We start from the raw sequence: 26,817 nt of genomic DNA, 5'->3' as shown, positions 1-26,817 counted from the left end.
TGCTGCATTCCACATACCAAAAATATATCAGTGATGATAGGCTTGGGGCGCCTAGGTGGCTCAGTGGGTTAAAGCCTCTGCTTTCGGCTCAGGTCATGATCCCAGGGTCCTGGGATAGCCCCACATCGGGCTCTCGGCTCAGCAGGGAGCCTGCTTTCCTTCCCCTCTCTCTGCCTGCCTCTCTGCCTACTTGTGATCTCTGTCAAATAAATTTAAAAAAAAATGATGATAGGCTTAAAAATTGACAAAAATATATAACATTTGTTTTTAAGTTATGGTCAACCCTTGTTTCTTAACATTTTAGCACTTCTCATTTGCTGGCAAGAAGAGAAAAGGGGAAGAAATACAAATAACAATTTAATGAAACATAAAAATGTTTTATGTTTCATTCAAAAATGTTTTATGTTTGGGGGAGACTCTGAGATCAGCTTTATTCAATGCTGTTGTCTTATGTTGTTATTTGTGTAACAATCAAATATAATTCTTAGTTTCTAGTTCCTATTGAGGAACTAACATTCTCTATCTTTAGATGGTGTTTCATCTGAATTAGTGAGCAATTCTGAACTGTCCCCACAGTTGTTTTGAAGGGAGGGATGACAGCAGGAAACCACTCATACTTCTTCATACTCTTACCTGCATTCCAATTTCTTTCTACTTTGCAATTGCATTATCTATTGCAGTGCAATAACTTACTGCAAACATGGTGGCTTGAAACAACAGAAATACATTTTTATGGACTGAGCTGTGCTTCTCCTTAATTCATATGTTGAAGTCCTAACCCCCAGAACCTCAGAATGCAACCTTATTTGGAAAAAGGGTCATTGCAAATGTATCTAGTTAAGAAGAGTTCACACTGGTGTAGGGTGGGCCCTAATCCAATGTGACTGCTGTCCTCATAAAAAGGAGAAGCTTAAACACAGATACACACAAAGCTAGAAAACCATATGATAATGAAGGTTGAAAGGGGTAACACAGGAGAAGCCAAGGCAAGCCAATGATACCAGGAACCGCCAGAAGCTCAGGGTGAGTCAAGGAAGAGATTCTCATTCATAGACCTCAAGGGGAACCAACCCCGCAATACCAACAATCCTTCTGTCCTCCAGAATGGTGGGACAATAAATGTTTATTGTCCAAGTGTAGCCTGGAATAGTTTGTCATGGCAGCCCTAGCAAACTAAAATTTTAATTAAAAATATTACATCAAATATTAATTTATTATTAAAATATACGAAAGTAAGTATATATTAAAGTGCTATAATATAAATATTAATATTTAACGAAACATCCCACTTAATTTTCATTACCTCCCTGACAAAATATTTGTTAAAATGATTTAAAAATGTCTAAACAGGTGTGCCTGGGTGGCCAGTTGGTTAAGCGAGTGCATTGGGCTCAAGTATGATCTCAGGAGCTGCTGGTATCAAGACCCTCCTCGAGCTCCCTGCATAGCAGAGAGTCTGCTTCTCTCTCTCTCCCTCTGCCCTCCCCCTGTTCATGCTTTCTCTCTCTTTCTCTCAAATAAACAAATAAAATCTTTAAAAAATGTCTAAGTAACAATTTTATTTTAAATCTAATCATTTAGTTTTAGACTAGTTGAATGGAGAATGTTGTACGTCAATTTTCCTTGTAAGAATTTCAGTTTTCCATGCATGGAGCACTGGGCGTGGTGCAAAAATAATGAATAATGTTTTTCTGAAAATAAATAAATTGAAAAAAAATTATACATTAAAAAAAAGAATTTCAGTTTTCCTTGCAACATGACATATAGTCAACTTTTCAGAATTTTCTAAGGATATTTTAAAATAAAGTTAATTCTAGTTTATAGGGCACAAAGTTGGATACATCTCTTATAAAGTGATCTCATTAATAATATTCAAATATACTTCCATTAAAGTGTGCTAAATAGATGTTGTTATTTGACACATGAGTTTCTAAAATGACACAGATTGTGAAATGGAAGTAAACCCATGTCCATTAATGCTTTTCATTCTTAAATTCAACTTTTAAAAATATTGTTTTTGCCACTCATGTTTCTCTTTGTGTGCCCAGCTTACTTTTACCTATTGTTCTATATTTGATCATTCTAAACATTCTTGTTTAAGTATATCTCTTGTAATGAGGTAGAATTGAAACTATGTTTGGATACATCTAAGAATTTTTTCTACCTTTAATAATTCTCTTAATACACTGAAGCTTCAACTACATCTGAGTCTTACTAGCTTTCTTTAATTTTTGCTTATGCTTCATTGGTTAGTTCCTATATTGTTGATTTTATTTCCCTAGGGATCTGCAAGGCATACATCCTGTATTTACTGCTAAGTACTTTATATTTCATGGCAGCATATTTGAAAAGAAATTTCACTAATTATCAATGTCAATATTTAAACACTAATAATTCTAAATATAATGAGAATTTTTAAACTTTATAGTAATACTAAAAAGAATCATAAATCAATTTTTAGTATTAAAAGACCTTTTCCTAACTTAAACAACTTAATGAAACTGTGCTTATTAGCAACCTACTTCTTTTTTTTAATTTTTAATTTTTTAAATTTATTTAATTTTTTTAGAGAGAGAGAAAGAGTACAAGTGTCAGGGGGTATTGGGAAAGACAGAGAAAGATAGACAGACTCCAGGCCCAGTGTGGAGCTGGACACAGGGCTCCATCTTATGACTCTGAAATCATGACCTGAGCAGAAATCAAGAGTGCCACCCAGGCACCCTAACAACCTACCTCTAGAATGGGAAAGTTTTTTCCTACTGGGATGTCATAGATTATAAATAAAAACAGGATGCTGTATTTGGAAGATAACACAATATCCTCAGAACTTATGAGATTTCATTTAATAGCTAATGTTTTATTTTATATATATATATATACACACACACACACACGTAAAGTCAACATTATCAGTAGAGTTTGATTCATTAATGGTATCACCATTTAAACACATCAATTTTGTATCATTTCAGGGCGATTTAGTGCCCTTTATCCTGTTTTTGATGTTTGTTCTCACCTTGATTTCAACAAGCTATTCATATAAGATATTATGTACTTACAGAACCAAGGAGAGTGGGAGATGTCCTATGGTGCTCTATTAAAAATAGCAACTACTTTCAAAGACAAACCTGAGAACACTGTTGCAAATTAATTGGTTCATTAAAGCTTTATAGGAGTTGCTGAAATCTTACTTCTTTAGTAATACTTGGAAGGCATTTTATAAGTTAAGTATGAAACAGCCATAACATCATGAAATATTGTGGTAATAAAATCAGTCTCTTATGGAAGAAATTAAACTTTTATTAGTTTACAAACATAAGCACAATTTATTTGAACTAAAGTCAAGAGTAAACATAAATATATTTACATTTGTATATAAAATATACTGTATTTAAAATTACTTGATGTTTTAAAGACAGAACTTAATGTAAACTATGCAGCTGGAAATTGCAAGACCAGATGGCTCCATAAACCCCAGTAGAAAATATGCATCTGTTGGTTCTTTGTGAAATTGTTTTATCTGAAAGAAGTTTTATTTAATCAAGTGGCATGGGGTCTTAATACATCACCTGCATTAGGTGTTATTTTTCATTTCTAAATGAAATGAAAATGACATGATTGGAGAGTAAATCATTTTCTGACACTCAAAGAAATGTTTTATGCTCTATGTAGAATCAATTTTATCAGTAGAGTCTGATTTATTTGATCTACAGTGCAAACAAATGTGCCAATTATAAAGCTCTCTGAAATAAGTAGATTGGTAATAAGAACTTGTGAATATTATTAGTTGCATCTGTGATGTTTATAATATTATGCAAAGGCTCTTGATCTATTCATTAAATGATACTAAAAATTAGCTTAAATTGATGGTAAAATGTCAAGAGTGTTACATTTACAATTTGTTAGCATGGGATTCTAAAAGGAACATCAACCAGCTAAAGAAGAGTTCCCATATTTATCTCAGGTAAAAGGGACTTGGAGGAGATTATGGAAAGTATAGAGAAAAGAAAACTAGTTATGACATTAAAAGGTAAGATAAGGAATAACAGAAATAAAACCTGGACGTGGAATTGAGGTATCTGCATTCCATCCCTAGACCTGCTAATAAATAGTGAAAGCAAGTTACTTAGACCTTTTCAATTTTTTCTTCCTAATCTTAAAATGAAGTGGGTTTTTATTTTTTTGTTTGTTTTTGTTTTTTTCAAATGAAATGCTCTCTCAGGTTATCTCTCACTCTGAAGGCCTATAACTAAGATAGCTAAGGGAGAAAAAGAACACAGACATGTAATGTGAAATGCTTTCTGCTTTATAAATTATTTCAAGTGATATAATATATTAAATCTAAAAATCTGAGAAATCTTGCATTATCTTATGTGCAATAAAATTCCTACTTATTAAATTCACTCATTGTGTCATTTGCTATTTTGATCACCGTGATCTTCTTTTTAATTACAACCCTTGTGAGGTTTCCAAGTTACCTTTCCTTTAAAACCAAATCAAATCAATCAATACTTTGAATACCTGTTGCTTATAAGATAACTTCCACAGCAAAGGCTCTGTTCTGAACTTCTGTTTGTTCTTCATCATTTCCTCCATATTTTTCATAAGAACTTGACTGTTTCCTAACACATACTTATGGCATTGAATTACTACTTCTCTGTTGATTGAAATAAGAATGATACCAAATTAAGCAACTTATTCATCTGATAACTATCTCCACAAACTGGCCTACTGCTTCTTTGTACTTTGAATCAACCTGTAAGTTGTTTTGGCATAATATAGACAGACACATTGTTGGCAGAAAAACATTTTCCTATGTACTCAGGAAAACAGAAAACTTATGAACAGTAGGTAAAATAATCTTTGACTAGAATCTTCCATGATTTGAATTAGAATATTGTTTCTTTAATCCTTACCAATGTTAATCACTTGAGTGCTGTATTTAAAGACTAACTCATAAGTATCCTAGTTTTCTGCCGTATCACTTGTACCAAAGGCATCTGCTTCATGCAAGCTTGTATCCAGAACCAGCACAGAGCTCCCACTTTGCCTCTGCCCATTCTCTGGTACTACTTGTAGGAGCACCTGTGCAAACTACAGGCTCCTCTAGTGACTTCCAGGGGACTGCTGTTTGGTCCAACAAAGAAATCAAACCAGGAGTTCTAGAACAAGTTCTAGAACTTCTCGCAGAAGGAGGTCATCCTGGTACATGGCATCCAATTGTCTTTAGATTCTTTCACACATACTTAGTTGCAGTTTGCTCATATTGACAGAATCAGAGTCAACACAGCAGATGGTTTAAATCTATGTGTCAAATACAGAAGCTGAGCAGAGAAATAATCATAAGACAAAAATCATGAAGTGGGCAAGGACAAAATGGAACAAACAAGATGCCTATGAAGTTTTCCTAAATTTTTGGAGAATCACTGTGTGATTTTCTTGTTTTGTTTTGTTTTTACTTTTAAAAACTATTTATTTGAGAGAGAAAGGGGGGGAAGCAAGCAGGGCAAGGTGCAGAGAGAGAAGAGAGAGACAATATCAACCAGACTTCCCACAGAACACAGAGCCCCACACGGGCTTAGTCCCATTACCCTGAGATCATGACCTGAGCCTGCTTGAGACTCTCTCCCTCTCCCTTCCCTCACACTCATTCTCATGCTCTCTCTCTCTCTAAAAACAAAAATAATTTCATTTTTCTGCACGTGGCTGTCCAATTTTCCCAACACCATTTATTGAAGAGGCTTTCTTTTTTCCATTGGACATTCTTTCCTGCTTTGTCGAAGATTAGTTGACCATAGAGTTGAGGGTCTATTTCTGGGCTCTCTATTCTGTTCCATTGGTCTATGTGTCTGTTTTTGTGCCAGTACCATGCTGTCTTGATGATGACAGCTTTGTAATAAAGCTTGAAGTCCGGAATTGTGATGCCACCAACTTTGGCTTTCTTTTTCAATATCCCTTTGGCTATTCGAGGTCTTTTCTGGTTCCATATAAATTTTAAAATTATTTGTTCCATTTCTTTGAAAAAGATGGATGGTACTTTGATAGGAATTGCATTAAATGTGTAGATTGCTTTAGGTAGCATAGACATTTTCACAATATTTATTCTTCCAATCCAGGAGCATGGAACATTTTTCCATTTCTTTGTGTCTTCCTCAATTTCTTTCATGAGTACTTTATAGTTTTCTGAGTATAGATTCTTAGCCTCTTTGGTTAGGTTTATTCCTAGGTATCTTATGGTTTGGGGTGCAATTGTAAATGGGATTGACTCCTTAATTTCTCTTTCTTCTGTCTTGTTGTTGGTGTAGAGAAATGCAACTGATTTCTGTGCATTGATCTTATATCCTGACACTTTACTGAATTCCTGTATAAGTTCTAGCAGTTTTGGAGTGGAGTCTTTTGGGTTTTCCACATAGAGTATCATATCATCTGCGAAGAGTGATAATTTGACTTCTTCTTTGCCGATTTGGATGCCTTTAATTTCCTTTTGTTGTCTGATTGCTGAGGCTAGGACTTCTAGTACTATGTTGAATAGCAGTGGTGATAATGGACATCCCTGCCGTGTTCCTGACCTTAGTGGAAAAGCTTTCAGTTTTTCTCCATTGAGAATGATATTAGACCATTTCCTTACACCACACACAAAAATAGATTCAAAATGGATTAAGGACCTCAATGTGAGAAAGGAATCCATCAAAATCCTTGAGGAGAACACAGGCAGCAACCTCTTCGACCTCAGCCGCAGCAACATCTTTCTAGGAACATCGCCAAAGGCAAGAGAAGCAAGGGCAAAAATGAACTTTTGGGATTTCATCAAAATCAAAAGCTTTTGCACAGCAAAGGAAACAGTTAACAAAACCAAAAGACAACTGACAGAATGGGAGAAGATATTTGCAAACGACATATCAGATAAAGGACTAGTGTCCAAAATCTATAAAGAACTTAACAAACTCAACACCCAAAGAACAAATAATCCAATCAAGAAATGGGCAGAGGACATGAACAGACGTTTCTGCAAAGAAGACATCCAGATGGCCAACAGACACATGAAAAAGTGCTCCATATCACTCGGCATCAGGGAAATACAAATCAAAACCACAATGAGATATCACCTCACACCAGTCAGAATGGCTAAAATCAACAAGTCAGGAAATGACAGATGCTGGCAAGGATGCGGAGAAAGGGGAACCCTCCTACACTGTTGGTGGGAATGCAAGCTGGTGCAACCACTCTGGAAAACAGCATGGAGGTTCCTCAAAATGTTGAAAATAGAACTGCCCTATGACCCAGCAATTGCACTACTGGGAATTTACCCTAAAGATACAAACGTAGTGATCCAAAGGGGCACGTGCACCCGAATGTTTATAGCAGCAATGTCCACAATAGCCAAACTATGGAAAGAACCTAGATGTCCATCAACAGATGAATGGATCAAGAAGATGTGGTATATATACACAATGGAATACTATGCAGCCATCAAAAGAAACGAAATCTTGCCATTTGCGACAACATGGATGGAACTAGAGCGTATCATGCTTAGCGAAATAAGTCAAGCGGAGAAAGACAACTATCATATGATCTCCCTGATATGAGGGAGTGGTGATGCAACATGGGGGCTTAAGTGGGTAGGAGAAGAATCCATGAAACAAGATGGGATAGGGAGGGAGACAAGCCATAAGTGACTCTTAATCTCACGAAACAAACTGTGGGTTGCTGGGGGGAGGGGGGTTGGGAGAAGGGGGGTAGGGTTATGGACCTTGGGGAGGGTATGTGCTTTTGGGTAAATTGGAAGGGGAGATGAACCATGAGAGACTATGGACTCTGAAAAACAATCTGATGGGTTTGAAGTGGTGGGGGGGTGGGAGTTTGGGGTACCAGGTGGTGGGTATTATAGAGGGCACAGCTTGCATGGAGTACTGGGTGTGGTGAAAAAATAATGAATACTGTTTTTCTGAAAATAAATAAATTGGAAAAAAAAATAAAAATAAAAACAAAAATAAAACCAAAAACAAACAAACAAACAAACAAAAACACAAAAAACCCATGGGCTTCATGGGCTTAGAGCCCATGGGATTTATATATTCCCAGACAAGAGAAGAGGAGGGAGCGTGAAAGATCTAGTAAACAGTTAAAATGTGTTTTGCTTTTTCCTTGTTGGAACTCGTAAGGTTCTATACAAGAATGCTTTTAATCTTCAAAGAAACCAAAGTTTTGTAACTGAATTCCAGGTCCTACACTAGCTTCAGATCAAAACTAGTTTTCCCATAGCTTGCTTCAGTATATTTTTAGTCCACACAAGAGAGAGCATCAAATGATTAAACAGGAACCCCCATGACCTTCAGCAACCACATCTTCTGGTTAACACTGCCACACAGGAAAGCTCAGGTTTTCCCAGAGAGCTTACACCTTGATCAGGATGCAGCTCAACAAAAAGCAGGAAGAAAAGTGCCTGCCTGGCCTGGTGGTAGATGCCTCATCTCAAGGCCACAGGAACTGCAGGGATTCCCCTATGTGGAAGATATGTCTTCCTCTGGGCTCCCAGTCTCGGGGTCAGGACTCTCCAGTGCAAGCTGTGCTGCCTGGGATCTGCAGATCAGTGTAGGTTTGGGGGCCAAGAGAAGGCTGAACTGAGGCCCTGGGAAATAGTTAGGCCAAGTGCTCTCAAGGGAGCCTAACACCTGTGGAACCACCCAGCCAGGGAAGAGGACTGGAGGCAGCTTAGCTCTGGAAGGACTTGATGTCCAGATTTCTGTGGTTTCCCTGATAGCTTCTGCCTTCAGGCCGTGCTAGGGGTCTCAACTTCTCAGAAGGTGGAGAATGAACTGGGTAGAAAGGCTATCTTCCTGCCCTCACCTGCGAAGGGCTGATATCACCTTCTGTGAGGTTTTTTGCCATGGAGATAATGTCAACAACCAGACCTGAATCCCCATGATGTAATAGAGGAAAAGTAACTGCCCATTCCAGGAGACTGACAGCCAAGGAAAGAGTAGGGGATGCCATAGTCAGAGCATGTCCCATGGGATGGAAAAAGGCAGAGAATTATGAAGGAGGAATTTAAGACATGGCAAATACTGCAGAAAAAAAACTTCCTAAACCTTAATTAGATGAAGCTGGAGCTAAGAAATTAAACAGAGGAATTTAAAAGGAGGATGGTTCCTACAGAGACTGAAATTAGTGAATTTGATATTAGTGGTCATGTGCGAAAAATAATTAGAACGTTCAGCAAAAATATAAGAGGTTGAAATAAGAAGGACAAGGAAAGAGATTTGGAGGGTAAACTGTTTAGGCCTAATACCCAGGGATATTACAAAAGAAAAAAATATATATATATATATATATAAATTATACAATGTTTAAAGAATATATAATTAAGGAATATGAGATTCACATACCCCTTTGTTAAAGAAAAGTATAAATCTGTGAATTGAAATTGCTCACAAAGTTTGAGACTGAGTTAAGAAAAGTTATATCTAGACATATTCTGACCTAGTAATATATATAAATGGAATGACTTGGGGATATTTATACAGTGGTATGAAGCAAACATAAATGGATAACATAATGTGATAAATGACATGCAAAATGAAAACAAAGTCCAACTCCTTAATACTCCACCACTTCACTGCCTACACAAACATACAGCAATAAAACTAAGTGAACATACATGTCTGTTGCATGTCCATCTTTTAGATCTTGTGCCTTCTATCTACGAAAAACAATAAAGTACCATTATTCAAAACTCAATTTAATTTATAATATTATATTTTTAGAAAGATTAAGAGTTCATTTCAATGTATTTATGCATTTAAGAGAGAATTTTTGTTGTTAAATTTAAATTTGGAACTTCTGATAATCAGTACTAACAAGCAGGCTACTATTTATGGGAAACAGAACTGAAGAAATAGTCTTGAAAAAAATTCTTCTTTAAAAATAACATATACAGGGCGCCTGGGTGGCTCAGTGGGTTAAGCCTCTGCCTTCAGCTCAGGTCATGATCTCAGGGTCCTCGAATTGAGTCCTGCATCAGGCTCTCTGCTCAGCGGGGAGCCTGCTTCCTCCTCTCTCTCTCTCTGCCTGCCTCTTTCCTTACTTGTGATCTCTCTCTGTCAAATAAATAAATTCTTTAAAAAATAAAAAATAAAAAAATGACATATACAGTTTAGTTGAGAGTCAGATTGATAATACCTTTCTTTATAATAAAGATAAGACACTAAGATTGCTTGGAGTAGCTATTAAATTCCAAATCAAGCTCTATGTTTTTCTCTAAGACAATGAAAGTTAAAACAATTAAATCACTTAAGAATGAGATTATCATAGAATGGTGAAGAATTCTTTAACAGGAATGGGAACATGGGTAAGATAAGTATAGTGATTAGTAAAGACAGTGATTTCTAGGTCCTTTAATGCATCCATTAATACCTCCATTCAATACTTCCCTTAATGCTTTAAGAAAGTAACAACTCAGATTTGAGCTGTGGACACTATGTGGCTAATACAAGAATTTCTGGCTCCAGTTAATTTGGACAACTATGATGTGCCAGCTAAGGAAAATTACAGACCAACAATCTACAAAGGATATGAATCATTCTATCTGCCCCTAAGTAATTGCATGCTGCTGTTAATTGGGAGGTATAAGAAAGTCTGTGCCATAAATAAGTGGTCCACTTTTGAGTAGTTACTAACTATCTTTATTCATAGTCTCTCATTTTAGGGGCACCTGGGTGGCTCAGTCAGTTAAGCATCTGCCTTCTCTTCAGATCATGATCCTGTGGTCCTGAGATAGAGCCCCGCATCAAGCTCCCTGCACAGTGAGGGGTCTGCTTCTCTCTCCCCCTCCCTCCCCTCACCCGTGTTCTCTTGCTCACTCACTCTCACCTCAAATAAATAAAATCTTTTAAAAAATAAAGTCTTTCAGTTTAAAGAATGTCTTTTAATTAGGTTTTCTGGAAAAAAGATACTTTTGGTCAGAAAGTACAAAGAAATATAAAATCTGCACTGCTTACAATGGTTCTCATTATAGACATGTTCAGATTCCTTTTAGTATGATTTATTTGTATCCTGAGGTGCATTTGTATCTTTAGGTGATTTTGTTCCCAAAATGACTTCTGAGCACTGTATTAAGGAAGACATAGGCTGCCATGTAGCCAAACATGATTTTGAGAATGACGGTGCCATTAAAGAAGACACTTCATTTTTCTATCCAACTTCTTTGTAAATTAATTTCCAGGGGTCTTTGTTTTGTTTTATTTTTTGAGACACTACCAAAGAAAAAGAATTTTTATTATTCCTCAAGACCACAAATTAGACTCTTTTTTTTTTTTTTTACAAATTAGACTCTTAATAATAAGAATGCTTCACATATTTAAGATTCCCTCCTCCCCTTGCCTGTTAAATCTTTCCCATGCATTTTCCAAAACAAATATCACCAATAAAAAATGCATTACAATTTAAGTAATGAGAGGATTTTTCCTCTGGGTCCTGAGATGTCTGAATTTGATAGTACATTGGAGCCACAGGACTGAAGGAGAAGGAGGGTAGAAGAGGCTGGGTGCCTTCATTTGGTGGCTGCTCACTATCTGTGCCATGCCCCTGTCCTACGGGGACATGTGCTCAAAGGAGACTGTGCACACAGAGAAAAGAGCTGAGGCTTTCAGGTTGACTATATATAGGTTTCAATCACAGCTGGGGGACCTCAGAATATGTAGTTATTATCCAGGAATCTCATTTTCCTCATATGTGAAGTGGGGACAATGATACCTACCTTGAAAGACTCATAGAGATTATGAGGTCAGTAGGTGTTATATATGAATCACCTACCACAGGGTTGGTGGTGTGAGCACCTAGAAAAGGCACATGTGGGCACAATGGGACCACAGCTTTTGCTTCCTGGACTTGAATCATTGCTTCCATCCAGAGCACAGCTATTTTCATCGTGGCCCACACCCTGCCATCCCATCTATTTTTTCCTCCACTTAGTGGGCTCAATGCCCAGTCTGAAGACTGCAGAAAAAGCAAAAGGAGTGTTACTACTTGCCATTCATCTTGTTTTTCACATTGCCTCTATGAGTCTCATTTTGGAGATATGGAAATATTTAATTATTTCTGGCCATAATTCACCAAGAATTTGAGGTGAGGAAAAGTATACCTCATCCTCATAGTACTAAATGACTTTCTTCTCTGTCCCATAAAACCCACCATAGAGAAAAAAGGAAACTGCAACTCAGATGTCACTGTGTTTTTGGTTCAACATTCTCTCCTATTTCTAGAACTTGCTTTTCCCACTCAGGAATGTTTGGGGGCTAATAACATCCCCTCTCCTGTGAATGCCAACTACTATTTCTATGATTGCAGCTGCGTTTTTCTTCTTAGAGAACATCAGAGCTCCCCCATGTTCATAGCCTCTAAACGTGGCAGGCATGAGGCCACCGTGGCCCATGTGTTGGTAAAGGCAGAAGAGACACAAGTGTGGTATCATGCTCATATGTGGAACCATAGCATGTTCTTCTCAGAACCATCAAGCTCTTGGTTCATTTTTAGGGGTCAGCTGACATAGATCCTTTCCCTAGCCATAGGTTACCACTTACTCCAAGTTATCTGACACTTTTAAGCCATATTCTCTTCTTTTATTAAAGGAGAATAGAGCCATATTTCTTACAAGGTAATGTGGTGGCAAACTAGATGCATACAAAGCACCTTAGGTAGAGTTTAGCTCATAAAAGGTGATATGGCAGATGTGGCAAATTACGTTGTATCACTAGAGAAAGTTCTCTAACTCTATCAAGACATCCCCAAATTTCCAATGAGCATGGGTGCAACATCATATGGAGACTAAATAGTCTAAGTTAACTGAGCTACTATGATTTTTTTTCTCCTCTTTGTGGTTAGCTGACCCCCAGGAAGCAGATATATACAGTACCAAATTACTGGAGTTTGACGTTTGGCATAGTCATCTGAAGGGCAGGGAGAATGAGACCAAATTCATCACCAAGGCCCAGCCCATTCCGCTGGGCCCTTCTTGCTCTCCCAGGCCTCCCCCACTCCCTGCCCCACTCTGCTGGGCCCCTCCCTTCCTGTCAAACCCCTCCGACCACTCAGTCTGAGGAGACTGGACCCAAATGGAGGAGGCTGGGAGGTGGAACCTTTGGTCTTCCCATTGTCTTCTCCAAAGTCCGTCTGATTCCTAAAAGGAAGAAGATCTGCTCTCGTGTGTTTTCCTCCATGCACCTTTGTTGAAGGAGTTAGAAATCACACAGACACGCACTCATGCAGATCCAGACAGGGCAATGGTATCCTCACTGACCTTCACAGCAGTCTTGCCACACTCGCAGATCGACCTGCGGTATCTCACTGCAGCTCAGGTAATCCTGCGGGTACCGTGCCTTCACGAAGACATCAGCCTGGACTTGCTGGATGTTGTCACCATTGTCACAGAGCACGCGGCCCAGTGATGCCTGCTTCAGCTGAGTGAGCTGTGCTGGAGTGAACACCCCGGGGTTCTCATACCAGAACCTGGGGATCAGCAAGGAGAGGTGCAGAGTGAGGTCTCCGGCAGAACACTGCACTGAGCTGTGTGCAGAGCAGTGATAATAGCAAGGAGCTCAGCAAAAGAGAAGCATATGGAAAGGATTATGTTTGTTCTCCAACTAAGCATGTTTGAATTGCCTCCAATTTGTATAAAGTTCTTAAATCCCATGGCTTTGAACTATCACTTTCTATTCAAGTTTTACAAAATGATTCAAACTAAAGCTTTGTAAAGTTTTAAAAGGTTTTTAAAAAGCACAGCTTCTAATCTAAAATTCTATAAATGGGCCTTAGGAATTACCTAAACAATTTAACATTGACATGTTTGCCTAAAAGGGAAATGTTGCTTTGTAATTATTAATACACACTAGTTTATTATATCTATTGGCTAATTAGAATGAACACATTTAGTTTCAAATGAAATGATATAATTAAAAGAAAACACTATTAAAGTGAACCTTTGGTCATTCCTTCAGGAAATATTTCAGTACCATATGCCAAACACTTTTCTCATGTAGGCATACAACACATGATAGAAAGGAAAACACTGTTGCCACTCATGGTATATGGGCTGACTTGTGACCCCTCAAAATTCATATTCTGAAATCCTAGCCCCCCAGTACTTCAGAATGTGACTTTATTTTGAGATAGGTCCATTAAAGAGGTAGGTAAGTCAAAATAAGTCATTAGAGTGTCGTGGGGGAATTAAGGTCATAAAATATGGACACAGACAAGTACAGGGGGAAGACCATTTGGAGAGAAAGAGAGAAGCTGACCATCTATAAGACAAGGAGAGAGGCCTCAGTAGGGACCAACACTCCCAACCCTGATCTAGACTCCAGAACTGCGAGACAATACATTTGTTGTCTATGTCACCCAGTCTTTGGACTTTGTTATGGTAGCCCTAGTAAACTAATACAAATGGGGAAGACAGTTGACTCCAAAAAACAAAAGCTTTCCCAAATTTGTTTAGTTTTTAACTACATATATTCTTAAATTATTATCAATTAAACATATTAGCCCAACTATGTGTTGCAATAAATCCAGAGTGCTAAAACTAATTTATAAAAATAAAAATGAAATATTGTACTATGAATGCTTGCCAATGTGCAATAAAAGGAATTAAAGCTGTTCCTACTTTCTTTATAATATAATTCATAAGTAGAATAGATTGAGAAGAAAAATTTTAAGTAAAGAATAATTTTTAGTAGAACTTTAATTAAAAACTAAGTTCTAGGCAGTGTTTTAAGTCCTATATATGAGATATATATAGGACATATATATATATATCACCTATGCAATAATACAAAAGGTCGAATTGTCAAACAGGTTCACAAGAATCCTAGCCCTTACTCAAGACGATACTGATGATTCAGAAGATACAGCGAGTACTTGGAACACATTTGGTTCAAGTAAGACAAGAGAGCTAATAGTGTGTCCTATGACAACCCAGTGGGGGCTGATTAGTTTTTCAGTTTTCTTAGTTTTTTTACTTGGTTAGCCTTGCAAGAAAGATATTACATGAACTTACATCTCCTTCCAGCTGTCTGCCATAATTTCATAAATTCAAGTTGAGTTACAATAAACACTTTAGACAAACCAAGAGATTTTTAGGAAGAATTCCCAGTTATCATTCCACTAGTAAATGCCTTAGCACAGATTTTGCCAGGAGGTCTGGTATTGGGTCAACAAATCTTCCATGAAGATGAAGGCACAGAGCTGCAGGCCAGCTGTCACTGCCAACATCATTTACAGTTGCCACAATTTATGAGCCCTAGGTACTACTGTTAATCAGACTTTACAGATGAGGCAACAGGTTTCAGGTGCTATGTGTCTTAAAGTTAAATAGTTGCAAGTAGGGGTGCCCAGATTTAAACACATCGTAATGAGTCTAGTGCATCCTTTCAACCACTGACTTCTATGCCTTTTCTAGACAGTCTATTTCTTATTTTTTTTACAAAGATTCATAAAAATTTATAAAAAGGAATGTTATCTGGTATCAGTAGTCAGAAAAATTCTGTGACCAGCTACTATTTGTTATTGCTCATATTCAAAATATTTTAAATCATAGAAAGCATGGAATCACACTTTTAATGTTATTGTACACCTATATTTGGGGGCAAAAAAACTTATTTCATTATCTTTGACAAATAGAAGACAAATCTTTACCTATCTCCATCTCTTAACCGCTGAAACTGGGTAACAAGCAGGCACATAAGTGTTGGTCCCACTCTTGTGCCAGGGATCAGATCTTCAACCATGAGGGCAGGCCAGAAGTCAATGTTGCCTGGTGTGCTATACAACCTGAAACAAAGATGTACAGACATCACATGCTGGACTGTGAAAATGACAATGATAGTACTATTTATACAAATGACTACAGAGCATTTTTTAAGTTATACACACTAAAAAGAAAGAGATTATTATTATTCCCATTTTACAAGTAACAACTTTGAGATGATGGAATAATTTAGAGATCACCTAGCTGACCAGGGAACAGAGCAATGACCTAACCAAGAGCGTTTAACTCTAGTCATGTAACATCCACTGTGTTCTTCTTTATACTCTGTAAGTATATGGAATATAATAGTGAGTGTGTGTATGTGTATGTAGATCTATATCCAACTAATTCTTTCAGAAACATGTAATAATTAAACTAAGTATTAAAAATGTCTGTGTCATGGAGAGTTTCATACCTATATCTAAAACCTTTTGCCATTATTTAAACATAATTTCAAGAAAAGTTTTTCTTCCTACTTTGTCATTGCATTTAACCATTATCCTGTCAATAAAGTTTCCAAGCCTTTGTTTATACAAATGAAAAAAAATTGTCCGTGTCAGTGTATATGGTATGTAGATTAAACAGAGTGAAAAAATAATTTGAGGAAATAATATAATGTGTTCGATAATTTTGCTCTTGCTAAAAAGCTGATGATAATTGATTTGGAACCTGAAGTGATTTTTTTTTTAATTAAAAAAAGTCATTATGCAAATGACAATTAAGTAAATATCTTTGGACACACCATCCATTTAAAGAAAGCAAATAAGATCAGTACCCATGAAACTCCTTGTGAGAGCAGCTGAGACTGTTTTCTCCCTGTCCCTAAGGATAAGCAAGTGAACAACTTGACCTGTTCCATATGTTACTTTTACATTTTATTTTATGTGTATGATCCCATAGACTCCATTAAGTTCAGCTGCATATGCTTTAACCTTGACACAGTTGGAAACATCATGTTTATACTTCCTTTGTTTCACTCAACAGTTTATTTGGAGAGATTCATTCCTATTGTTGTACACATCTGCTTCCTTTTCTCTGCTCTATAGTAGCCCGTTGAATACTCCCCAATTTAGTTGTCTGTTTTACTGGTGTTTTCAGTTTTTAACTATAAACTTTCTCATACATGTTTCTTCATACAGACAAAGGTCTTTCTAGGCTAGCCATCAGCAAATTTTTACAACAAATGATAAAGTTATAAATATTTTCAGCATTGTGGGCTCCATTTTGCAATTACTCAACTCTTCCCTTTTCACAAAAGCAGCCAAAGACAACACATTAAAAAAAAAAAGGGACACAGTTTTGTTACAATAAACTTTTACTTACAAAATCAGGTAGTTAGATTTGGTCAGTGGGCTATGATTTGCAGATCCCTGCTCTAGAATATGCTGATGCTAAAGCTGAATGTGGGAGCATGACACCTTAGACACTAATAGATAATGCCAAACTGCTGTCCAAAATATATGTATAGTTCATACTCTTACAATGAGCATAGAGAAGTTCTCTGTGATGCATCTTCAGTTTTAATGGATAGTGTCTTTGTCATATGGAATTTATTCTTCAGTTTTTTTGTTTAGTCAAATCTCATTGCTATTGCCCTTCTGCCCCTTCCCCCACATCCTCCTTCCTTCCCCTCCCCCTCGTCCCCTCTCCACCTTCCCCCTAGTGCTCCTTCTCCTCCCCCTGCATTTCTTTTCTTAATTTCTGAAGATAGCTGTTTTTTTTTTTTTAATATCTCAAGTACTTGTTTGAGTGTTTGAGTGCTTATTTAATTCAGATTCAAGTGTCATATTATAGATTCCTTCTGTTTCAATTTTTTTCCTCTGGGAGAATTTTTCTCTGAAATTTTTATGATTTGCATTTTTGTTTTCTTGCTACATAGCTTTATTTGAAATAAGCTTTCTCTCTCTCTCTCTCTCTCTCTTTTTTATTCCTAGGTATTTCATGAAATGATTTCTAGTTCAGTAGCATAATCTTCTGTCACTGACGCAAAGTACAGCATCTTTGATTGAAGTATTGGTGACAATGGGAGACAGCAGGCACTGGTGGCTTTTATTTCTCTTTCATTCCTACAGCATTCTTCACTTCATTATGCTTGGCTTCTATGTATAGAAGGGGTGCTGTCCCCTCTCTAGTTATCTTCTGTCACCAAGACATGGCTACCTCTGGTTACTTTCAGCCCTGTGACTGGGGTCATAGACTCCCAGGTTCCAGAGCTACATTTGGTGATTTAACTCTTATTGTTGAACCATGTCCTTCTAGAGAGATTTCTTTTTTCTCATAGTTCATCTATATGCCCTGATCCCCTTTTGCCCACAAAGACTTTTAAATTTCTCCATCCTTCTCTCCATGCTCACAGACTTGCTGTGGAAGCGGAGCTTCAACAGCAGCTCTGTTGGAACTTGGTGATTATTTTCAAACTTAAAGTAATTTGAAATTCATGCCATTCTTGTCTCCTACTAATTCTGAATATATGAGTCATGTGTTATTTTGTGTGTCTTCTTCATCAGTCTCATAGTTCTGTAGGAGGCCATGTTAAGAGATTTAATATCAGATGACCACTCATTATTTCTCTAAGACTAACTTGAAAATATGCCTATTTAGTAAAATTTGTGCTAATTTGATGGGTGTGAAATAGTGTTTCACTATGATTTTTCATTATCCAGATTACTTAGTTGAGCATCTGATATATTGATTGGGCATCCTTTTTTAAATATAGGTAAAATACCTATTTATACCATGTCTTTTTACAACTTATCTTTTGGGCTATGTTTTACTGTCTTACTTTAGGAGTTCTGTACATATTCTGGATGCTAATGCACTGTTATTTATGTTCAAATGTATTCCTCAAATTGGGATTTTGTTTTAAGTCAAAAAAAAAAGAAGACTCCCCACTGAGTGCAGAGTACAACTGGGACTTGATCCCAGAACCCTGAGATCATTGACCGCAGCCAAAATCAAGTCAGATGCTTAACTGACTGAGCCACTGTCATTAATTATATTAATTATTAATTACATTAATTATTACATTAATGTTATTAATTATATTAATTATTGATAGAATTTATGTAATGAAGATTAAAAGGAAAAAGAAATGATACTTTCAATGTTTGTAGAAAAAAACATTCCAGGTAAATTGCAGCAACACTTTATATTAATTATTCTCATTATTAGATTTTGATGAAAATATTGTCTTCATCTTAAAGTCAGTTTTATCAATTTTTTATAGTTTTTTAAATTTAATGTAAAAAAAAAACCTTTCTTCCCCAATGTTGTAAAAATTCTTTATATTTTAAAAGTTTTAAACTTCTGCCTCTCAGATTTAAGTCTCTCATCTATTTGGAATTGATTTTCATATATGATGTGAGATAGGAATCCATACTCATTTTTATCCATGAAGAGCCAATTTTTACTGCACCACTTCTCATTTCTCCCTAATTTGTCTTGCACTACTTTCAAATATCATGATTCCACACAGGAGCACATTTTTTGTGCATGGCTTTCTATTCTATTCTATCAGTCTATTTGTCTATTCTTGAATCAATATCACACTATATTAATTACTAAAAACTGTATAATAAGTATTGCTAACTGAAACATCAAATCACTCAATTAGATTCTTCCTGGCTATTTTCTCTACCAGGTTAATTTTAAAATAAGCCTGTTGATGCCACAACAAAGAACTATTAATATCTTAATTAGAATCACAATAAATACATAATTGTAGGGGAATACTGACACATTTGAATTATTGAATTTTATTTCTCCTGAACAAAATCCTTATTTCCATTTCTTAAGTTCTCTTCAGTAACCAGAAAGTTCTGAGATTTTCTTCCTAAAATGTTGCGTAGCTTTTGTTAATCTTTTCTTCTCATTTGGTATTGCAATTTGACTTTTCTTAACATTCCTCTTAGTTTACTATGTACACAATTTGCAAAAAAGTAATTATGACAATTTTATCTGATCCTTTCCAGTATTATTTCTTTCTTATTTTATTGCCTCATTATGATTTTCAATACAACTTTGAATATTAATCATAGTTGTCATTCTTGTCTTATTCATATGTTTAAATGAGATGCTTTTAACATTTAATCAATTCCAATAGGTTTTTTTTTTTTGAGCTTCTCTTTATTAAATCAGGGTGTTCCACTTTCCTAGAATACTACTAAGAGCTTTTCTGAAAATCAAGAGGGTTGCTGCATTTTACCTAGAATGTTTTTTTCTACAAACATTGAAATTATCATTTCTTTTTCCTTTTAATCTTCATGACATAAATTCTATCAATACTTTAAAAATGTTGGACCAATTACATTAGCAGAATAAACCTATTTTCATCATGTTTAATACATACATTGTTCGACCTGGATTTTTTTTTTTTAAGATTTTTATTTATTTATTTGAGAGACAGAGATCACAAGTAGGCAGAGAGGCAGGCAGAGAGAGAGAGAGAGAGGAGGAAGCAGGCTCCCTGCAGAGCAGAGAGTCGGATGTGGAGCTCAATCCCGGGACCCTGGGATCACGACCTGAGCCGAAGGCAGAGGCTTTAACCCACTGAGCCACCCAGGCGCCCTCGACCTGGATTTTTAATCCTTTGTTTAGAAGTTTTTATCTAGGGGCCCCTGGCTGGCTCAGTTCGTTTAACATCTGCCTTTAGCTCAGGTCATGATCTCCGGGTCCTGCAACTGAGCCTGACATCAGGCTCCCCACTCAGTGGGGGGTCTTCTGCTGTTCCCCCTGCTGGCACTCTCCCGCTCTCTCTCATTCTTTCTCAGATAAAGAAATAAATAAATAAGTTTTTATCTATATGTATATAAGATAATATCTTATAAAAGTTCTTTTTTTCATACTGTCATTGTTTTTGTTTTTGTGTTTTTTAAATGTCCACATAGAACTGGCCCCTAATTATCAGCTCCCATAATTCCATACAAAAGTCACTCCTAATTAATTAGTAAATTAATTAGTATTCTGTGTTCCCTATTTGTATGTTCTCAGAAAAACTCCATGGGCCTCAGGACTTTTGAATACTAGGTTTGATTTCAAGAACATGTGTCCAGATTTTTTAAAAAGTGTCCTTCCCATTTAACGTCATAACATCTACCATAGTTTACCATACCATTTGATTCCTCTTAATTGCTGTGTCCCCTGCTCTATAGTTTCAATAAAATAAATTTAAAAATTTGTTACTTAAACGTAAATTTTAATTGTTGCTCTGGATTGAATTATGTCCTCAAAGAAAGACCCAGGACCTGAGATTGTGGTATAATTTGAAAGTAGGGTCTTGGGGCGCCTGGGTGGCTCAGTGGGTTAAGCCGCTGCCTTCAGCTCAGGTCATGATCCCAGGGTCGTGGGATCGAGTCCCGCATCGGGCTCTCTGCTCAGCGGGGAGCCTGCTTCCTCCTCTCTCTCTGCCTGCCTCTCTGCCTGCTTGTGATCTCTCTCTGTCAAATAAATAAATAAAATCTTCAAAAAAAAAAAAAAAGAAAGTAGGGTCTTTGCAGATGTAATCAAGTGCAGATGAGATCAGCAGGTGGACTTAAATCCAATAGGAATACAACTGCTATCTTTATACGAAGAGGAAAATATGGACACAGATGCACAGTGAGAACTCCATGTGATGGCAGAGGCAAAGACTGTGTGCTACAGCAGCAAGCCAAGGAATGCCAAGGATTGCCGGCAAACAATCAGAAGCTAAGAGGTGAACAGTTCGCCCTTGTAGGTATTGGAGGGATCACGGTCCTGCTGACACTTTAAATTCAGACTTCTGACCTCTAGAACTGTGAGACAATAAGTTGCAGTTGTCTTCAGCCGCCTAGTTTGTGGTACTTGGTTACAGCAGCACTAGGAATCTAACATAATTATCAGCTCCCATAATTCCATACAAAAGTCACTCCTAATTTCTAAAACAGTTTTCCTGCCAAAATGTTCATTGTCCTGTTCTCATTTTTTTAATGTAATGTGATTCTGCTAGTCCTTGAATTTACCATTAAATTAATTTCTTAGACTCAGTAATAGAGATATTGCATACTGAATGGTTAAAATGACATTATACAGCTTATGATAAATAATGGTAAATGCAAATCAGAAAGTTAAGGTGAAATTAATGTCTGTGAATTGTTAAGAGGTCACACAAGAAATGTTAATTTGAGGTTTTAAAAATTAGAACATCCGGTACACCTGGGTGTCTCAGTGGGTTAAGCCTCTGCCTTCAGCTCAGGTCATGGGTCCTGGAATCGAGCCCCGCATTAGGCTCTCTGCTTCCCCCTCTCTCTCTGCCTGCTGCTCTGACTACTTGTGATCTCTCTCTCTCTCTCTCTGTCAAATAAATAAATAATATATTTTTAAAAATTAGAACATTGAACTTTCCAAGATAGGGTAATCTTGGTTTTGTTAATTTCAATCCTTTGATACTGATTTGGTTTTTTCATCTCTTAACCAATTCAGCGAAACGTTAACCATTTTTATCCTTATTATAACTTACTGCTTTTGTTGTGGCTCACCACATAGCTCCAAGAAATATTAAGAGCTTTTTAAAGGTAGTTAGTACAGGTACCATATTGAGTAACTTATTAATCATATATGGCTTCTGTTTTAAACAGTAACAATAATGAGTTCCAGACTAATTAGAGGGAAGTCTGGAAAAAATGATTTCTCAAACATTTTTTACTGATTCGTCTACGGTACTAGGAGAATGTTAGCTCTACTTTTTTTTAATTTTTAAAACTATAGACATTATACCTCTTCTTTGGTTATAATTAGTCCCTAGTAGGAATATAAAGCAGCTTTTACATTTAATTCCTTCAGTATGTCAATTCTCTTCTTAGATTTCATCCCCAAAGCTAATACTAAGCATTTATTCCATACTTGAAAATAGTAATCCAACATAAAGGTGGCATGGTATTGATGAGGAAAACAAAGGGGAAAAAATGTAGCTTAAATTAAATTTCCTAAAAGCTTGCAGCCCACTAATAAATATCTGAAACATGCAGAATATAACATTCCTCAAGGAACTCATGGCTGCTTTAGTGCTTCAATGCTTATGTTTTATTAAAGACTAAAAGTAATAGAAGTGAGTTAGGAAAACAAAAGACTAAAAGTAACCTTATCTTAAGAGCAGCTAACCCCCAAAGATCCTAAAAGACTTGCCTCCAAATTCCTTAAAGATTTAGGTTATCCCCTTGGGGCGCCTGGGTGGCTCAGTGGGTTAAGCCGCTGCCTTCAGCTCAGGCCATGATCTCAGGGTCCTGGGATCGAGTCCCGCATCGGGCTCTCTGCTCAGCAGGGGGCCTGCTTCCCTCTCTCTCTCTCTGCCTGCCTGCCTCTCCATCTATTTGTGATCTCTCTCTGTCAAATAAATAAATAAAACCTTTAAAAAAAAAAAAAAAAAAGATTTAGGTTATCCCCAACTTCCACTAACTAAAAAGTATACAATCAGTCACTCCTCACCATCTCAGTACAGCTTTTCTACCCACAGGTCTTACCATGTACAATAATAAAAACACCTTTTGCACTTAAAAAGAAAAAGCAAGAATTCCTTCTTGAGCATTGGGCTTGATGATCCTGAATCAGTTATGACTGTAAAGACTTATAAAATCCCGGGGCACCTGGGTGGCTCAGTTGGCTAAGCGTCTGCCGTCAGCTCAGGTCATGATCCCAGGGTCCTGGGTTTGAGCCCAGCACTGGACTCCCTGCTCAGCATGGAGTCTGTTTCTCCCTATCCCTCTCCCTCTCTCTCTGGCCCTCCACTTACTTCTGTGCTATCTCTCTCTCTTTTTCAAATAAATAAATAAAATCCTTTAAAAAAATAGAATTCTATAATCTGAGATGGCATCTGATCCGCACTGCTCCTTAGACTGACAACAGTGTATACCAACCTCCTTTCTGTTGAGTGTGGAAACTAGAAAAACTCTAGGTGCTTCTGACCATAACTTCAACCTAAGTACTGCATTAGTGTGTACTTCCCAGAACAAATGTGAAATCCATCTTATAAATAGTCTCTTAGTTTTGATAATGAAACATTTAACCCTGTGTAATTAAATTTAGCTTCTAACCTTTTTTTATTACTGCAAAACAAACCATATATGGACCAATAAGAGTAAACAAAGTCTACTTATGTTCAAAGTGATGTTTTTATTACTATTTTGATGTACAGAGAGTTAAAAGAAAAGATTTGCAAACATTGGATTGAGCGATTAAATGCCACAAAGATGACAATGTAATCCACATCTAATTTCTTAACAATAGTTTCACTTAAAGTCTGCTCTAGAAAAATGAATAATAATAATAACTTTCAACTGGATCACTCTGAGAGACACCAGTGTAGAAGGTCCGGTATGAATTTTTTTTCCAGGGGTCTACAGGCTTCCTGATTCAGAAAGTAAAAAAGAGATAATGTAGTAAGGTATGATTTTAATGAAACAAACCAAAGCCTTTACCACAAACACTGAGGAATGGTGCTTTGTGAAAAGTGTCCTTGGGGAAAAATGTTCTGACACTCTTCTGAATTTTTAGAATAAATGTGATCATTTAGTAGCTTTTATAGAGAAAATATGAAACATGTCCTTCAAAAAAGCAAAATTCCCTTGTGTACTCACACAAAATAAAATTTATCCTGCCTCAGGATGATTGCTTCACTTTGAGAGAAATAAATGACATAACTATTAAAGAAATTAAAACAATGAGGACATACTACCTCATAAGTGTGATTAGTCAGACCAGAAACATTGTACAATATAACTTTAGGGTTGATGTAAAGTCACTGAAACACCAGAAATAAAAGTTATTTTCTTAACCTGGAAGAAAAATTCCTCAAGATACTTTTTATTGGAAGCTTATCTCAGGACTCTAAATGTTTCCTGAAAGATTTTAATGACATCATATTTTTTTTCTTTTAAAATTCTTCTGCAATTAAAATTTTATGCATTTTGGAGAGCCATAAAGCTCTATCTTTAAGAAACATTACCTCAGTAACTGAAATGGTACAGAAAACTAAGCAACTGGGGAAAAGAAATTGTCACTTTTTTCTCCTTTTTGAACAAATATGTAATACAATCCACTTTTTGGTTTTATAAGAGGAGGAACTTTTCTTTCTACTATAACTTTAGTGGAGGAAAATAATTTAAGCTACTTCACCTAACATTTTTTTGGAGAACTAAAAATGTTTTAATAATCATCAAATTTTCAGAAGCATAGTACAGAATACAGAACTCTATAATTATATACATTAATGAAAATAATTCTTGAATTTTACCTTGTGATCAGTTGGAGGGAAAAGGAAAAGTGAAAAGACAAAAAAGTAGAAAAAAGAACTAGAAGGAAAAGAAGAAAAAAAACCCATAAAATCAAGGCAGAGAATCAAGAGCAAAAGATACATCCAGACATCATGGAGAATGGAATAGACTTCCTCACTGGAAAAGGCACTGGTTTGTACCCATCAGAGATTCATGTGCATGGAGAACTAACTTATATATATTTTTTAGATTGTTTTATTTGTTTGGCAGAGATCACAAGTAGGCAGAGAGGCAGGTGGGGGAGGGGAGGAGCAAGCTCCCCGCTGAGTGGAGATCCTGATGTGGGGCTCAATCCCAGCATCCTGAGATCCTGACCTGAGCCAAAGACAGAGGTTTAACCCACTGAGCCACCCAGGTGCCCCGGAACACTAACATATTTGCAAAAAATTAAGAGAGAGGTGCCTGGGTGGCTCAGTTGGCTAACCATCTGCCTTCAGCTCAGGTCATGATCCCAGGGTCCTGGGATAGAGCCCTGCATTGTGGTCCCTGCTCAGTAGAGAACCTGCTTCTCCCTCTCCCTCTGCCTGATGCTCTGCCTCCTCGTGCTCTCTCTCTCTGTCAAGTAAATTAAAAAAAAAAAAAAAAAAAACCTAAAAAAACATTCAGAGAGAAAAATCTTTCATGAAATTAATATTTGGATATTTACACCATGGAAATTAGTAACAATTAAGTTCCCCCTGCTTTTATACCAGTGGTACACATACCACTGCTTTTTAGTATATTTTCCGTAGTCACGATAAGTACTGGAAAAAAACATTTTTTATTAAATTCTACTCATATATAACAACCATTTGAAATTTCTGGCTCTAAGAATTGTTCTCTTTTTGCTTAAAAGATTCCTTAACAAGTATTGGATGTTAAAGACATAGAATCTCCCAGAAGAGACTTTTCATCATATCAAAACGAAAAAGAATGGAAAATAACTGAAAGAGGAAAGGAAATACATTTGTCACTGTGTGAGACAATACTCTTGAATGTCATGTTTATAAACCACATAAAATGATCTAATATACATCTGTGGTAACATTCCGCACTGAAGGAAATAACAATAATAAGCCATGATTTTAATTCTGATTATGACATAGACTGTTAACTCTTTCATTTCATTATTCACAGATTCTTAACGACTTCTAGACTTCTGTAGACTCTAGTATGGGATTAAGAATTGAACTAATTGACAGATTCTTCTCTAAAATAGCATGGGCCAGTCAGGAGACATAACATACTTAAAACATAAACTATAGTATATAAAATACTATATAAAAGTATATTGACAAAAATGGAGATTTCTTCTGAGTCTCTGAAGTCGTGCTACATATATCATTGTAATTGTAGTAAGAGAGATAATAATATGAGATAGAGATGAGTAAAACAGATAACAAATAGAGATGATGGAAGATAGATGATGACAGATAGATAGATAGATGACAGATGACAGATAGTAGATAGGAGAGTCTTTTCTCTATGCCAGCGTAAGTGATCAGCCTTTTATTTTTATTGTCCTAGTTGATCTTAACTGTAAACATTTCACTTATAAATTTTATTGATGTCTCCAAAACTATGAAAAAATTTTGGTTTGTTACTCTATCTGAACCTCTTCCATCTTGCTCCATGACTATTCCAGAACCTCTCCACCCAAATGCAATTTCCCACATGCTCTACTTTTGCAAGTTCACAGATAAACTGTGTTCCTTCTTTACATAGTGAATAAAACCCACAGCCATGACTTCCTCAACC

The 26,817-nt window shown here is 36.5% G+C and overlaps 1 protein-coding gene across 1 annotated transcript in view; it reads right to left on the bottom strand.

Moving 5' to 3' along the window:
- PXDNL (peroxidasin like) overlaps positions 1 to 26,817 on the bottom strand; it is a 212,552-nt gene that overhangs the window by 35,498 nt on the left and 150,237 nt on the right. Inside the window, exons 16-17 of the mRNA XM_044245616.1 lie at positions 15,685 to 15,819; positions 13,295 to 13,503 (exon numbers count right to left, since the gene is read on the bottom strand). Coding sequence (XP_044101551.1) covers positions 13,295 to 13,503; positions 15,685 to 15,819 — 344 coding nt within the window. The remainder of the gene's footprint in view (positions 1 to 13,294; positions 13,504 to 15,684; positions 15,820 to 26,817) is intronic.

The sequence above is a fragment of the Neovison vison genome, chromosome 4 (assembly GCF_020171115.1).
Source record: "Neovison vison isolate M4711 chromosome 4, ASM_NN_V1, whole genome shotgun sequence".
NCBI lineage: Eukaryota > Metazoa > Chordata > Mammalia > Carnivora > Mustelidae > Neogale > Neogale vison.
Note: the sequence above shows the minus strand (reverse complement) of the source record. Positions and strands in the feature narration are given on the sequence as shown.